We start from the raw sequence: 15,904 nt of genomic DNA on the forward strand, positions 1-15,904 counted from the left end.
ATGAGAACAAAAGCCCCCATATAAACCGAGCACCAAATTATAATCAACAAGTATATACGGCCGTAAGTTCGGCCAGGCCGAAGCTTATGTACCCTCCACCATGGATTGCGTAGAAACTTCTACGAAAGACTGTCATCCACAATCGAATTACTTGGGTTGTGGTATCTTAAGACTTCTTAACATCGTTTTCTAAATTATGTGTTAGTCCATACGTGGTATATATTAGACAATACGTAGAGAGCCAGAATAGAAATATGGGGATCGCTTATATGGGGGCTATATACAATTATGAACTTGATATGGACCAATTTTTGTGTTATATATAGCCATCAGATAAATCGATCCCCAAGATTTATCTGATGGCTATATATAACTATAGACCGATATGGACCTAGCTAGGCATGGTTGTTAACGGTCATATACTAGCACAATGTACCAAATTTCAAATGACTCGGATGAAATTTGCTCCTCCAAGAGGCTCCAAAACCAAATCTCAGGATCGGTTTATATGGGGGCTATATATGATTATGGACTGATATGGACCACTTTTGGCATAGTTGTTAAATACCATATACTACCACCACGTACCAAATTTCAACCAGATCGGATGAATTTTGCTTCTCCAAAAGGCACCGGAGGTCAAATTTGGGGATCGGTTTATATGGGGGCTATATATAATTATGGACTGATATGAACCAATTCCTGCATGGTTGTTGGATACCATATACTAACTTCACGTACCAAATTTCAACTGAATCAGATGAATTTTTATCTTCCAAGAGGCTCCGGAGGTCAAATCTGGTGATCGGTTTATATGGGGGCTATATATAATTATGGACCGATGTGGACTAATTTTTGCATGGTTGTTAAAGACCATATAGTAACACCATGTACCAAATTTCAGCCGGATCGGATGAAATTTGCTTCTCTTAGAGGCTCCGCAAGCCATATCGGGAGATCGGTTTATATGGGGGCTATATATAATTATGGACCGATGTGGACCAATTTTTGCATGGTTGTTAGAGACCATATACTAACACCATGTACCAAATTTCAGCCGGATCGGATGAAATTTGCTTCTCTTAGAAAATTCGCAAGCCAAATTTGGGGGTCCGTTTATATGGGGGCTATACGTAAAAGCGAACCGATATGGCCCATTTGCAATACCATCCGACCTACATCAATAACAACTACTTGTGCAAAGTTTCAAGTCGATAGCTTGTTTCGTTCGGAAGTTAGCGTGATTTCAACAGACGGACGGACGGACATGCTCAGATCGACTCAGAATTTCACCACGACCCAGAATATATATACTTTATGGGTTCTTAGAGCAATATTTCGATGTGTTACAAACGGAATGACAAAGTTAATATACCCCCCATCCTATGGTGGAGGGTATAAAAATTGGCCCATATCTGTTTATAATTAAGTATAGCCCACATATAAGCCGACCCCTACATTTGACTTCTGGGTCCTCCTGCTCTCTGACAAACATTTCCAAATCTTTTTTTTAGAATTAATTCAGTTTTACAACGGATAAAGGTATCAACAAAACTTTTTCTTGTGAAAGCTGAGGTTGTAGTTTCTTTTTTTATTTTTATCCAAAAACCCCAAAATTTTATCTGGTATACTCAAATACCATATTTTAAAAAGTTTCCAAATTCTTGTACAATTTCTCCCACTGTTCTACCTTGCTTATATTTGTTTTTCGAAAGTTGTGGGACTTCGTTAATGAATTAGAAAACGTACAATGTCCACAAAAAAAGAAAAAGACGAACTAAAAATTGTCACTCACTTCAATTCGAGTTTAGCCAAACGTTGTTTCATTTTGGCCTGACTTGCTGTGTATTCGGCCAGTAGACGTGCCAGTCTCATGTTGAGATTTTCCACTGAAACCTCCAGTTTTTCAATGCCACTCTCTATGGTGTCATGGACACGTTGGGAATCTGCAAAAAGAAAAACAAAATACAGACAAATGTTGAAAATTAAAATTCGAAATTAGAATGCCATGGTTTCCGTTGCGGGACATGGCATGAGATGGACTGCCTTGCCAAACACTTACCCGCAAAAACTTGTTCATCGAGTAAGCCATCCTTCCGCAGCAACTGACATCCTCTCTCTGTAAGGGTGGCTCTTGCTTCAGGATAGTCAGCTAACGTTTCCCACAAGTCACGTTTGGCCAAACAAAATAAATCCGAATAGCCTAAGGAACGAACATTCGCTGTACGTCGATTACCAGTCCGATTGCCAGCAATTTCCAATACAGACACTTCACCAAACACAGATCCAGCACCTAAGGTGGCAAAGACAGTTACACCATCATCGGCCACCACTGAGAGTTTGCCACGTTTCACAATGTACATCTCTTTGCCCACATCACCTTTGCGACAGATGTAATCGCCGGGACTGAAGACTTGTAGCTTTAGTTTCAACACCAATGCTTCCAGTAATCCTGGTTCGGTGTCATGGAATATACGAACTTGTCTTAACGTATCCATATGCACCTGTATGGCTATTTCCGCTTTTAATTTATCAGGCAGTGCGGCAAGAACTCGCTCCTCATCGAGAGCTCCACTTTGTGACCAGGTATAGGCAAACCAACGTATGACGCGTGCCTCCAGCTCATGGCCTACCTTGCGAAAGGCCATATATTGTTTGACACCATCCATACGATTTTGGAATTCCACACGGGCCACATTCATATTGGAGATCATGGAACCAATGTTACCTGGGATAGATTATTGTAATATAGAATTACCGAAAAGTTTTCTATATGGTAGCATGATATTAAAGCTCAACAATAAAAGAAAATTCATAAAAGTAAATAATATTAATATGGAAGAGAAAGGTAGCTTATTGGCTTCAAGGCTGAAGGCGGAACGTAGTATACCGTTGTATTTATCCCTAAAACAAAAGAGATCCTCTTTGCTCAATCACGATTTCACTTGATCAAATTTTATAACACCATCACCATAGAATGGTAATGGGGGTCTAATAGGTTAGGTTAGGTTGAAAAGAGGATTCAGGTTACCCTGTCTCATGTCCGCTGGCATACATCAAAGCTCCAATTTTTATTTCCATCGTTCCATTATATTTTATCGATCTCCCGATTTGACTCCTTACAGCTGTAATTTTTATCCCATTTTACTGAAAATTGACATCTAGAGGTATTGTAGGCCCACCCAGACCTGTGTCTGATTTAGATTTGATCGGTCCTGTTTTTAATAAAGCCTCCGTATAGACCGATTCCCTTTCATTTCCTCTTTTTATACCCACCACCATAGGATGGGGGGTATATTAACTTTGTCATTCCGTTTGTAACACATCGAAATATTGCTTTAAGACCCCATAAAGTATATATATTCTGGGTCGTGGTGAAATTCTGAGTCGATCTGAGCATGTCCGTCCGTCTGTTGAAATCACGCTAACTTCCGAACGAAAAAAGCTATCGACTTGAAACTTGGCACAAGTAGTTGTTATTGATGTAGGTCGGATGGTATTGCAAATGGGCCATATCGGTCCACTATTACGTATAGCCCCCATATAAACGGACCCCAAAATTTGGCTTGCGAGGCCTCTAAGAGAAGCAAATTTCATCCGATCCGGCTGAATTTTGGTACATGGTGTTAGTATATGGTCTCTAACAACCACGCAAAAATTGATCCACATCGGTCTATAATTATATATAGCTCCCATATAAACCGATCCCCCGATTTGGTTTGCGAGGCCCCTAAGAGAAGCAAATTTCATCCGATTCTGCTGAAATTTGGTACATGGTGTCAGTATATGGTCTCTAACAACCGTGCAAAAATTGGTCCACATCGGTCCATAATTATATATAGCCCCCATATAAACCGATCCCCCGATTTGGTTTGCGAGGCCTCTAAGAGAAGCAAATTTCATCCGATCCGGCTGAAATTTGGTACATGGTGTTAGTATATGGTCTCTAACAACCATGTAAAAATTGGTCCACATCGGTCCATAATTATATATAGCCCCCATATAAACCGATCCTCCGATTTGGCTTGCGATGCCTCTAAGAGAAGCAAATTTCATCCGATCCGGCAGAAATTTGGTACGTGATGTTAGTATATGGTCTCTAACAACCATGCAAAAATTGGTCCACATCGGATCATAATTATATAGCCCCCATATAAACCGATCACCAGATTTGACCTCCGGAACCCCTTGGAAGACCAAAATTCATCTGATTCAGTTGAAATTTGGTACGTGGTGTTAATATATGGCCTCAAACTCCCATGCAAAAATTGGTCGATATCGGTCCATAATTATATATAGGCCCCATATAAACCGATCCCCAGATTTGACCCCCAGAGCCCCTTGGAAGGGCAAAATTCTTCCCATTCGGTTGGAATTTGGTACGTGATGTTGGTATATGGTATCCAACAACCATGCAGGAATTGGTTCATATCAGTCCATAATTATATATAGCTCCCATATAAACCGATCCCCAGATTTGACCTCCGGTGCCTTTTGGAGAAGCAAAATTCATCCGATCTGCTTGAAATTTGGTACGTGGTGGTAGTATATGATATTTAACAACCATGCCAAAAATGGTCCATATCAGTCCATAATCGTGCATAGCCCCATACAAACCGATCCCGAGATTTGGTTTTGGAACCTCTTGGAGGAGCAAATTTAATCCGAGTGAGTTGAAATTTGGTACATTGTGCTAGTATATAGTCGTTAACAACCATGCCTAACTAGGTCCATATCGGTCTATAGTTATATATGGCCCTCAGATAAATCGACCCCCAATCACACAAAAAGTGGTCCATATCAAGTTCATAATTGTATATAGCCCCCATATAAGCGACCCCCATATTTCAATTCTGGCTCTCTACGTACAAAAAGTCCATATCGATTCGTAATTATTTGTAGACTTAACTATACATAACTCTTTTGTCTAATATATACCATGTATGGACTAAATCACAATTTAGAAAACGATGTTAAGAAGTTTTAAGATACCACATCCCAAGTAATTCGATTGTGGATGATAGTCTTTCGTAGAAGTTTCTACGCAATCCATGGTGGTGGGTACATAAGATTCGGCCTGGCCGAACTTGCGGCCTTATATACTTGTTTTAATAATGGACTCAATATTTCAATGTTACCCCACAAATGTTATGTTTAATAATTCGGTAGGCGTGGCTTAGGGTATGATAAAGTCGGCCCTGCCCGAATTTCTTACTCACTTGTTTTCTGGTAAATATGCGTTGCATCCTCTCTCGAGATATGTTCAGCTCATGAGCAAGTTTTCTATCACTGCGGCGTGGATTTCAAAAAATCTGGTCTTTACTTTTCGGATTAAATTTTTTTCTATAGAAAATTTTGTCAAAATTTTACTTCTATAAAAAATTTTGTTAAAATTTTATTTTTATAGAAAATTTTGTCAAAATTTTATTTCTATAGAAAATTTTGTCAAAATTTTATTTCTATAGAAAATTTTGTCAAAATTTTATTTCTCTAAAAAATTTTGTCAAAATGTTATTTCTATAGAAATGTTGTCAACATTTTATTTTTATAGAAAATTTTCTCGAAATTTTATTTGTATAGAAAATTTTCTCGAAATTCTATTTCTATAGATAATCTTGTCCAATATTTTATTTCTATAGAAAATGTTGTCAAAATTTTATTTCATAGAAAATTAGGTCAAAATTTTAGTTGTATAGAAAATTTTGTCAAAATTTTATTTCTATAGAAAATGTTGTCAAAATTTTATTTCTATAGAAAATGTTGTCAAAATGTTATTTCTATAAAAAATTTTGTCAATTTCTTTTTCCTATAGAACATTTTGTCAAAATTTTATTTCTATAGAAAATTTCGCCAAAATTTTATTTCTATAGAAAATTTTGTCAAAATTTTATTTCTATAGAAAATTTTCTCGAAATTTTATTTCTATAGAAAATTTTCTCGAAATTTTATTTCTATAGAAACTTTTCTCGAAATTTTATTTCTATCGAAAATTTTCTCGAAATTTTATTTCTATAGAAAATTTTCTCGAAATTTTACTTCTATAGAAAATTTTCTCGAAATTTTATTTCTATAGAAAATTTTCTCGAAATTCTATTTCTATAGATAATCTTGTCCAATATTTTGTTTCTATAGAAAACAAAATTTTATTTTATAGAAAATTAGGTAAAAATTCTATAGAAAATATTGTCAAAATGTTATTTCTATAGAAAATGTTGTCAAAATTTTATTTCTATAGAAAATGTTGTCAAAATGTTATTTCTATAAAAAATTTTGTCAAAATTTTATTTCTATAGAAAATGTTGTCAAAATTTTATTTCTATAGAAAATGTTGTCAAAAATTTATTTCTTTAGACAATGTTGTCAACATTTTATTTCCGTAGAAAAATTTGTCAATAATTTTATTTCTATAGAAATTTTGTCAAAATTTTATTTCTATAGAAAATGTTGGTAACATTTTATTTCTATAGAAAATGTTGGTAACATTTTATTTCTATAAAAAATGTTGTCAAAAAATTTATTTCTATAGAAAATTTTGTCAACATTTTATTTTATTTGTTGTTTTGATCTCAGCTTTAAAACCATTGCGTTGACTAAACTACAAGAGTAGCTTAACCAACAGAGGAAAAGAATGTTTGTCAAATTTATTTGGGCAAACCCCTAAAGACTTCAAGATGGTTGGATGGATGCACGTTTCGGAATTACCACATTCCTCATGAGCATTCTCTACTTGCAGCAAAACTATCAACCAATTATCAGAATACATTCGGGTACTTCACTAGACCCAAAGTGAACCACACTCGAACCCTCCGAAAAAAGGTTTATGATAGTTGGCCTTTGCCTTTTTATTTCTATATAAAATATTGTCAAAATTTTATTTCTATAGAAAATGTTGTCAAAATTTTATTTCTCTAGAAAAATTTGTCAAAAATTTATTTCGTTAGAAAATTTTGTCAAAAGTTTATTTCTCTAGAAAATTTTGTCAAAAATTTTATTTCTATAGAAAATGTTGTCAAAATTTTATTTCTGTAGAAAATTTTGTCAAAAATTTTATTTCTGTAGAAAATTACGTCCAAAATTTTATTTCTATAGAAAATTTTGTCAACATTTTATTTCAATAGAGAATTGATGTATCTCTTAGTTGGAAGGGAAGATTTTGATAAATCTACCAAAACATCAAGAATTCTACCAATCTACAAAACAATAAAAAATCTACCATTTGTGGTAGAATTCTACCAACTGTGTCAACCGTGACTAGAACACTGCCAGTATCACACTAACAAGCAATAGTACAGGAAATAAAAAACTTATTCACATTTAAATGATGGAAGACTCTAACGATAGCCAATTGAGGTTCTCCAATCAAATATAAGTAAATCACACTGTCACCCTTAGACCCCTAAAATGCTAAGGTTTGTCGTGACACATAAATAAATTTGAAATCGGTACGTATTTGGTACTTTCCACCACAGAATTACAAATGGGATTTAGTTACATTACCCAGTGTCGGAGTTAAATTGGCTCTACTTCACAGCCTTGGTTAAAATTCACGATTAACTCCATCATTATAGATATAAGAAAAAAAAATGCCTCCGCTCAAAAAAGGGGGTGCTAATGCCAACTTAAATTTATTTTAGTTCATGAAAATTTGTGGATTTTAGTTAAATTTTGAGCAATGTTAGTAAATGTTCCCTAGTCGAATAATTTTTTGCTTACTTTAATGACGTGAACTAAAACTAAGAAAAAAAGTTGTATACAAATATAATAATAGCAAAATAAACATGTATATACTGCAGTAAGTTTGGCCGGGCCGAATCTTAAATACCCACCACCATGAATCAAATATCATAGTTTTCTTTGAAATTTTCAGGAATGACAAATTAGTTCATATTTTCCTAAAATGGGAGAAGTTTGCTTGAACTGAGTTCATAAGATACACAAAAGAGTAAATTTTACTAAGAAGAAACAAGATACTGGGGTGCTCTTTCTTTCAGGCTCTCACTGATCTGCGGGAGTGCAGCTTAAGGAACGTACTTACCTTCATCAGGGTCTCTGATTGGCTTTTCTAAGATATCTTTTCAAGATGACGGACAAGTGGAAGTTCTGGGACTATTCCAAAGGGGACTACATCGGAAGGAAGAAGATGGAAAGATTACACCTATATTGGACTAAGTGGACATTAATTTAACACAAAATTGATTGCATCCTCTACAACCTAACCTAAATTTTACTAAAATTGTATCTGTCATGTATGGCGCTAAAAAAATTTAAAAAATTTTTAAACCCAATTTTTTTTTCCTTCAACTGAAATTTTCGGAAACAACTGAAAAAATGTGTTTTTTTATACCCTCCACCATAGGATGGGGGTATATTAACTTTGTCATTCCTTTTGTAACACATCGAAATATTGCTCTAAGACCCCATAAAGTATATATATTCTGGGTTGTGGTGAAATTCTGAGTCGATCTGAGCATGTCCGTCCGTCCGTCTGTTGAAATCACGCAAATTTGGCTTGCCGAGCCTGTAATAGAAGCAAATTTCATCCGATCCGGCTGAAATTTGGTACATGGTGTTGGTATATGATCTCTATCAACCATGCAAAAATTGGTCCACATCGGTCCATAATTATATATAGCCCCCATATAAACCGATCCCCAGATTTGGCTTGGGGAGCCTCTAAGAGAAGCAAATTTCATCCGATCCGGTTGAAATTTTGTACATGGTGTTAGTATATGGTCTCTAACAACCATGCAAAAATTGGGCCACATCGGTCCATAATTATATATAGCCCCCATATAAACCGATCCCCAGATTTGGCTTGGGGAGCCTCTAAGAGAAGCAAATTTCATCCGATCCGGCTGAAATTTGGTACATTGTGTCAGCATATGATCTCTAACAACCATGCAAAAATTGGGCCACATCGGTCCATAATTATATATAGCCCCCATATAAACCGATCCCCAGATTTGGCTTGGGGAGCCTCTAAGAGAAGCAAATTTCATCCGATCCGGCTGAAATTTGGTACATGGTGTCAGCATATGATCTCTAACAACCATGCAAAAATTGATCCACATCGGTCCATAATTATATATATAGCCCCCATATAAACCGATCACTAGATTTGACCTCCGGAGCTTCTTAGAAGACCAAAATTCATCTGATTCAGTTGATATTTGGTACCTGGTGTTAATATATGGCCTCAAACACCCATGCAAAAATTGGTCGAAATCGGTCAATAATTATATATAGGCCCCATATAAACCGATCCCCAGATTTGACCTCCGGAGCCCCTTGGAAGAGCAAAATTCATACGATACAGTTGAAATTTGGTACGTGGTGGTAGTATATGGTATTTAACAACCATGCCAAAAGCGGTCCATATAGTCCATAATCATATATAGCCTCCATATAAACCGATCCCGAGATTTGATTTTGGAGCCTCTTGGAGGAGCAAATTTCATCCGAGTCAGTTGAAATTTGGTACATTGTGCTAGTATATGGTCGTTAACAACCATTCCTAACTTGGTCCAATCGGTCTATAGTTATATATAGCCCTCAGATAAATAGATCCCCAATCACACAAAAATTGGCCAATATCAAGTTCATAATTGTACCCCCCCCCCCATATTTCAATTCTGGCTCTTTACGTACCGTGCAAAAGTCCATATCGATTCGTAATTATTTGTAGACTTACCTATACATACCTTTTTTGTGTAATACACTCAAAAAAAGTGAACTCTCTATTTCACTAAAGCCAATTTAACTTTATTTTAGTTCACGGAATTATTATGTTTGGAGAAAGTTTCGTTTACACTAATAATTTTTTGCGTACGTTAGTTAAATTAACTAAAACCGAAGAAAAAATATACACAAATGAAGCATAAAGATTAACTAAATTCGCGTCTTCCACAAAATAGTTCAATATTTCTTTAAATTTACAAATTTTACTACAAATGCGTTCATCATGAACTTCGTATGTCTCTAAAGACATTCTTGCAATTTGGAACTCCAAGTTTTTCCTTCAAACTACAAATATTTCTTTAACAAGTGAAAAAACCTAATGTCTAATAAATTTTCTTGAATTTGCAGAAAAATATTTACTTATTTTAATGACATCGGCGTGATGCCAACGTTTGTAATACTGTTTAGTTAAAATTTTCTAAAAATATTCAAAATTTTATAAAATTAACCGAAATTTTTCTTCCTGGTGGGTTCACTGTTTTTTCAGTGTATATACCACGTATGGACTAACTCACAATTTAGAAAACGATGTTAAGAAGTCTTAAGATACCACAACCCAATTAATTCGATTGTGGATGACAGTCTTTCGTAGAAGTTTCTACGCAATCCATGGTGGAGGGTACATAAGATTCGGCCTGGCCGAACTTACGGCCGTATATACTTGTTTTTAAATAATTTTTCTACGATTTGATAAAAACATAAACTTATTTGTAATATGTTGCAATTAGAAAACTATTTTAGTTAAAATTTTTTAAAATAAACCTACATTATATTTCATGGTAGGTTCACTTTTTGGGATGTATTTAAAGGCAAATAGTTCATAATCAGACAAGCTAAAAAGTAAATGACAATAAATTTTCACTTGAGAGTTTTCAGGCAGGGTACAAATAAAATTAAAACACATGAGAATACAAACATTCATTTAATTCCATTTCGAAGCTATTCTTTTAAGCATCCTTAAAGCATTCTAAATTATTAGATTAAGCAAATACATTAACGACTCTCGAAGGCATTAAATTAGCGCATTTTATGTTGGTTGTCCGAAATAAGGAAAATAAAAAAAAAAACGGAATTATGACCACCATTTCATGTAATAGAGATAGACGTGAGATACTAAATTCCATATAGACCGGATGCTTTTAGGCACTAAAAATAAACACAAAAGATTGATATCATTTTCAAGTGTGTCCTTTGTCCTTGTAACTTTAATGCTACAGCCTCCAGTTTCGGTAATGCCATTTGCTTGGTAGGACATTTGAGGCAATTAACAAAATTTATGAACTGCAAACATTCGTAGGTGTTTATGAATGTTTGACCATTTATACGTATACGTGGAGGGGGGTGCGGGTTATAAAAGAAATCTAGAAACTGAAATAGCAAACATGTAGTAATAATGTTTGTAGTATGTATGTATATGACATCCGGCCGTCATATAATAGAAATCGTATTAGGAAATTAAAGACTAATGCTTAATTTATTTATATGGAACATATGGCAAAGACATCATCATATGTTAGGCAAAAAGAAAAGGCGTAAATAGATGACTGAGAATATATTGGTGAAGTGTTTTAATTACAATCTTGAAGTTCTTTGCATGTCTCAAACTATCTCTGAAAGACACATGGTGATGATGAAAAAAAATCAAATCCAGGACATTGTACAAAAATATCATGAACATATCTCCAAGAATCAAGTAAATACGGTCGCGTCTTAAATCCCACCACCATGGATCAAATATTTGTTTATTTCCTTGTTTGTTTGTATGTTCCGGGTAAGCTCGGAAACTGCTGAACCAATTTATTTGCAATTTTCAGAGGACGTAGACGATATAGGGCACCTAATTATACCCTTCACCACTACTGTGGTACAGGGTATAATAAGTTTGTGCATTTGTATGTAACGCCAAGAAGGAGTAATCATAGACCAACCTTTTAGTATACGGATCGGCTTAGAATTATATTCTGAGTCGATTTAGCGATGTCCGTCTGTCTGTCTGTCCGTCTGTCTGTCTGTCTGTTGATGTATTTTTGTGTGCAAAGTACAGCTCGCAGTTTTAGTCCGATTGTCCTAAAATTTGGTACAGAGTCCTGTTTCGGCTCAAAGACGATCCCTATTGATTTTGGAAAAAATCGGTTCAGATTTAGATATAGCTGCCATATATATTTTTCACCGATCTGGTCATAATTGGCGTGTATATCAACCGTTCTTCCTCAAATTCCGTACATCCGAATATTTTATGGGTCTCGAAAAACTTGCAAAATATCAGCCAAATCGGTTCAGATTTAGATATAGCTCCCATATATATGTTTTTCTGATTTCGACAAAAATGGTCAAAATACCAACATTTTCCTTGTAAAATCGCCACTGCTTAGTCGAAAAGTTGTAAAAATTACTCTAATTTTCCTAAACTTCTAATACATATATATCGAGCGATAAATCATAAATAAACTTTTTCGAAGTTTCCTTAAAATTGCTTCAGATTTAAATGTTTCACATATTTATACCCTGCGCCACACTGTGGAACAGGGTATTATAAGTTAGTGTATATGTTTGTAACACCCAGAAGGAGACGAGATAGACACATGGTGTCTTTGGCAATAATGCTCAGGGTGGGTCCCTGAGTCGATATAACCATGTCCGTCTGTCCGTCCGTCCGTCTGTCTGTGAACACATTTTTGTGATCGAAGTCTAGGTCGCAATTTAAGTCCAATCGACTTCAAATTTGGCACATATTCCTAATTTGGGTCAGAATAGAACCCTATTGATTTTGGAAGAAATCGGTTCAGATTTAGATATAGCTCCCATATATATCTTTCGCCCGATATGCACTAATATTGACCCAGCACCCAGAGTTTAATACCGATTTGCTTGAAATTGTGTACAAACATAAAACTTAGTCGTGTAGTCAAGTGTGCAAAATTTGATTGAAATCGGTTCAGATTTAGATATAGCTCCCATATATATCTTTCGCCCGATATGGACTTATATGGCCCCAGAAGCCAGATTTTTGGCCGAATTTGGTTGAAATTTTGCACTAGGAGTACAATTAGTAGTATAGTCAAATGTTCAAAATTTGATTGAAATCGGTTCAGATTTAGATATAGCTCCCATATATATCTTTCGTCCGATATGGACTAATATGGTCCTAAAAGCCAGAGTTTTGGCCCAATTTGGTTGAAATTTTGCACAGGGAGTAGATTTAGCATTGTAGCTATGCGTGCCAAATTTGATTGAAATCGGTTCAGATTTAGATATAGCTTCCATATATATTTTTCGCCCGATATGGACTTATATGGCCCTAGAAGCCAGAGTTTTGTCCAAATTTGGTTAAAATTTTGCACTAGGAGTACACTTAGTAATATAGTCATGTGTGCCAAATTTGATTGAAATCGGTTCAGATTTAGATATAGCTCCCATATATATGTTTTTCTGATTTCGACAAAAATGGTCAAAATACCAATATTTTACTTGTTAAATCGCCACTGCTTAGTCGAAAAGTTGTAAAAATGACTCTAATTTTCCTAAACTTCTAATACATATATATTGAGCGATAAATCATAAATAAACTTTTGCGAAGTTTCCTTAAAATTGTTTCAGATTTAATGTTTCCCATATTTTTATACACTGCGCCACACTGTGGAACAGGGTATTATAAGTTAGTGCATATGTTTGTAACACCCAGAAGGAGACGAGATAGACACATGGTGTCTTTGGCAATAATGCTCAGGGTGGGTCCCTGAGTCGATATAACCATGTCCGTCTGTCCGTCCGTCTGTCTGGGAACACATTTTTGTGATCAAAGTCTAGGTCGCAATTTAAGCCCAATCGACTTCAAATTTGGCACATATTCCTAATTTGGGTCAGAATAGAACCCTATTGATTTTGGAAGAAATCGGTTCAGATTTAGATATAGCTCCCATATATATCTTTCGCCCGATATGCACTAATATTGACCCAGCATCCAGAGTTTAATACCGATTTGCTTGAAATTGTGTACAAACATAAAACTTAGTCGTGTAGTCAAGTGTGCAAAATTTGATTGAAATCGGTTCAGATTTAGATATAGCTCCCATATATATCTTTCGCCCGCTATGGACTTATATGGCCCCAGAAGCCAGATTTTTGGCCGAATTTGGTTGAAATTTTGCACTAGGAGTACAATTAGTAGTATAGTCAAATGTTCAAAATTTGATTGAAATCGGTTCAGATTTAGATATAGCTCCCATATATATCTTTCGTCCGATATGGACTAATATGGTCCTAAAAGCCAGAGTTTTGGCCCAATTTGGTTGAAATTTTGCACAGGGAGTAGATTTAGCATTGTAGCTATGCGTGCCAAATTTGATTGAAATCGGTTCAGATTTAGATATAGCTTCCATATATATTTTTCGCCCGATATGGACTTATATGGCCCTAGAAGCCAGAGTTTTGTCCAAATTTGGTTAAAATATTGCACTAGGAGTACAATTAGTAATATAGTCATGTGTGCCAAATTTGATTGAAATCGGTTCAGATTTAGATATAGCTCCCATATATATGTTTTTCTGATTTCGACAAAAATGGTCAAAATACCAACATTTTCCTTCTAAAATCGCCACTGCTTAGTCGAAAAGTTGTAAAAATGACTCTAATTTTCCTAAACTTCTAATACATATATATCGAGCGATAAATCATAAATAAACTTTTTCGAAGTTTCCTTAAAATTGCTTCAGATTTAAACATTTCCCATATTTATACCCTTCACCACTACTGTGGTACAGGGTGTAATAAGTTTGTGCATTTGTATGTAACGCCAAGAAGGAATAATCATATACCAACCTTTTAGTATACGGATCGGCTTAGAATTAAATTCTGAGTCGATTTAGCGATGTCCGTCTGTTTGTCTGTCCGTCTGTCTGTCCAACCAAATACCAACATTTTCCTTGTAAAATCGCCACTGCTTAGTCGAAAAGTTGTAAAAATGACTCTAATTTTCCTAAACTTCTAATACATATATATCGAGCGATAAATCATAAATAAACTTTTTCGAAGTTTCCTTAAAATTGCTTCAGATTTAAACGTTTCCCATATTTATACCCTTCACCACTACTGTGGTACAGGGTATAATAAGTTTGTGCATTTGTATGTAACGCCAAGAAGGAGTAATCATAGACCAATCTTTTAGTATACGGATCGGCTTAGAATTAAATTATGAGTCGATTTAGCGATGTCCGTCTGTCTGTCTGTCCGTCTGTCTTTCTGTCTGTTGATGAATTTTTGTGTGCAAAGTACAGCTCGCAGTTTTAGTCCCATTGTCCTAAAATTTGGTATAGTGTCCTGTTTCGGCTCAAAGACGATCCCTATTGATTTTGGAAAAAATCGGTTCAGATTTAGATATAGCTGCCATATATATTTTTCACCGATCTGGTCATAATTGGCGTGTATATTAACCGATCTTCCTCAAATTCCGTACATCCGAATATTTTATGAGTCTCGAAAAAATTGCAAAATATCAGCATAATCGGTTCAGATTTAGATATAGCTCCCATATATAGCTTTCGCCCGATTTACACTCATTTGCCCACAGAGTCCAATTTTTTGCTCCGATTTAGTTGAAATTTTGCATAGGGAGTAGAATTAGCGTTGTAACTATGCGTGCCAAATTTGCTTGAAATCGGTTCAGATTTGGATATATCTCCCATATAAAGCTTTCGTCCGATTTACACTCATATGACCACAGAGGCCAATTTTTAACTCCGATTTAGTTGAAATTTTGCACAGGCAGTATAATTAGCATAGTAGCTATGCGTACCAAATTTGGTTGAAATCGGTTCAGATTTAGATATAGCTCCCATATATATGTTTTTCTGATTTCGACAAAAATGGTCAAAATACCAACATTTTCCTTGTAAAATCGCCACTGCTTAGTCGAAAAGTTGTAAAAATGACTCTAATTTTCCTAAACTTCTAATACATATATATCGAGCGATAAATCATAAATAAACTTTTTCGAAGTTTCCTTAAAATTGCTTCAGATTTAAACGTTTCCCATATTTTTTTACTAACATTGTGTTCCACCCTAGTGCATTAGCCGACTTAAATTTTGAGTCTATAGATTTTGTAGAAGTCTATCAAATTCTTCCAGATCGAGTGATATTTAAATGTATGTATTTGGGACAAACCTTTA

The 15,904-nt window shown here is 35.1% G+C and overlaps 1 protein-coding gene across 1 annotated transcript in view; it reads right to left on the reverse strand.

The window, feature by feature from the left end:
* CngA (Cyclic nucleotide-gated ion channel subunit A) overlaps nucleotides 1-15,904 on the reverse strand; it is a 193,305-nt gene that overhangs the window by 1,463 nt on the left and 175,938 nt on the right. The window contains exons 6-7 of the mRNA XM_075313005.1: nucleotides 2,063-2,728; nucleotides 1,796-1,946 (exon numbers count right to left, since the gene is read on the reverse strand). Of these exons, the coding sequence (XP_075169120.1) occupies nucleotides 1,796-1,946; nucleotides 2,063-2,728 (817 nt within the window). The remainder of the gene's footprint in view (nucleotides 1-1,795; nucleotides 1,947-2,062; nucleotides 2,729-15,904) is intronic.

Source organism: Haematobia irritans, chromosome 5 (assembly GCF_050003625.1).
Source record: "Haematobia irritans isolate KBUSLIRL chromosome 5, ASM5000362v1, whole genome shotgun sequence".
Lineage (NCBI taxonomy): Eukaryota > Metazoa > Arthropoda > Insecta > Diptera > Muscidae > Haematobia > Haematobia irritans.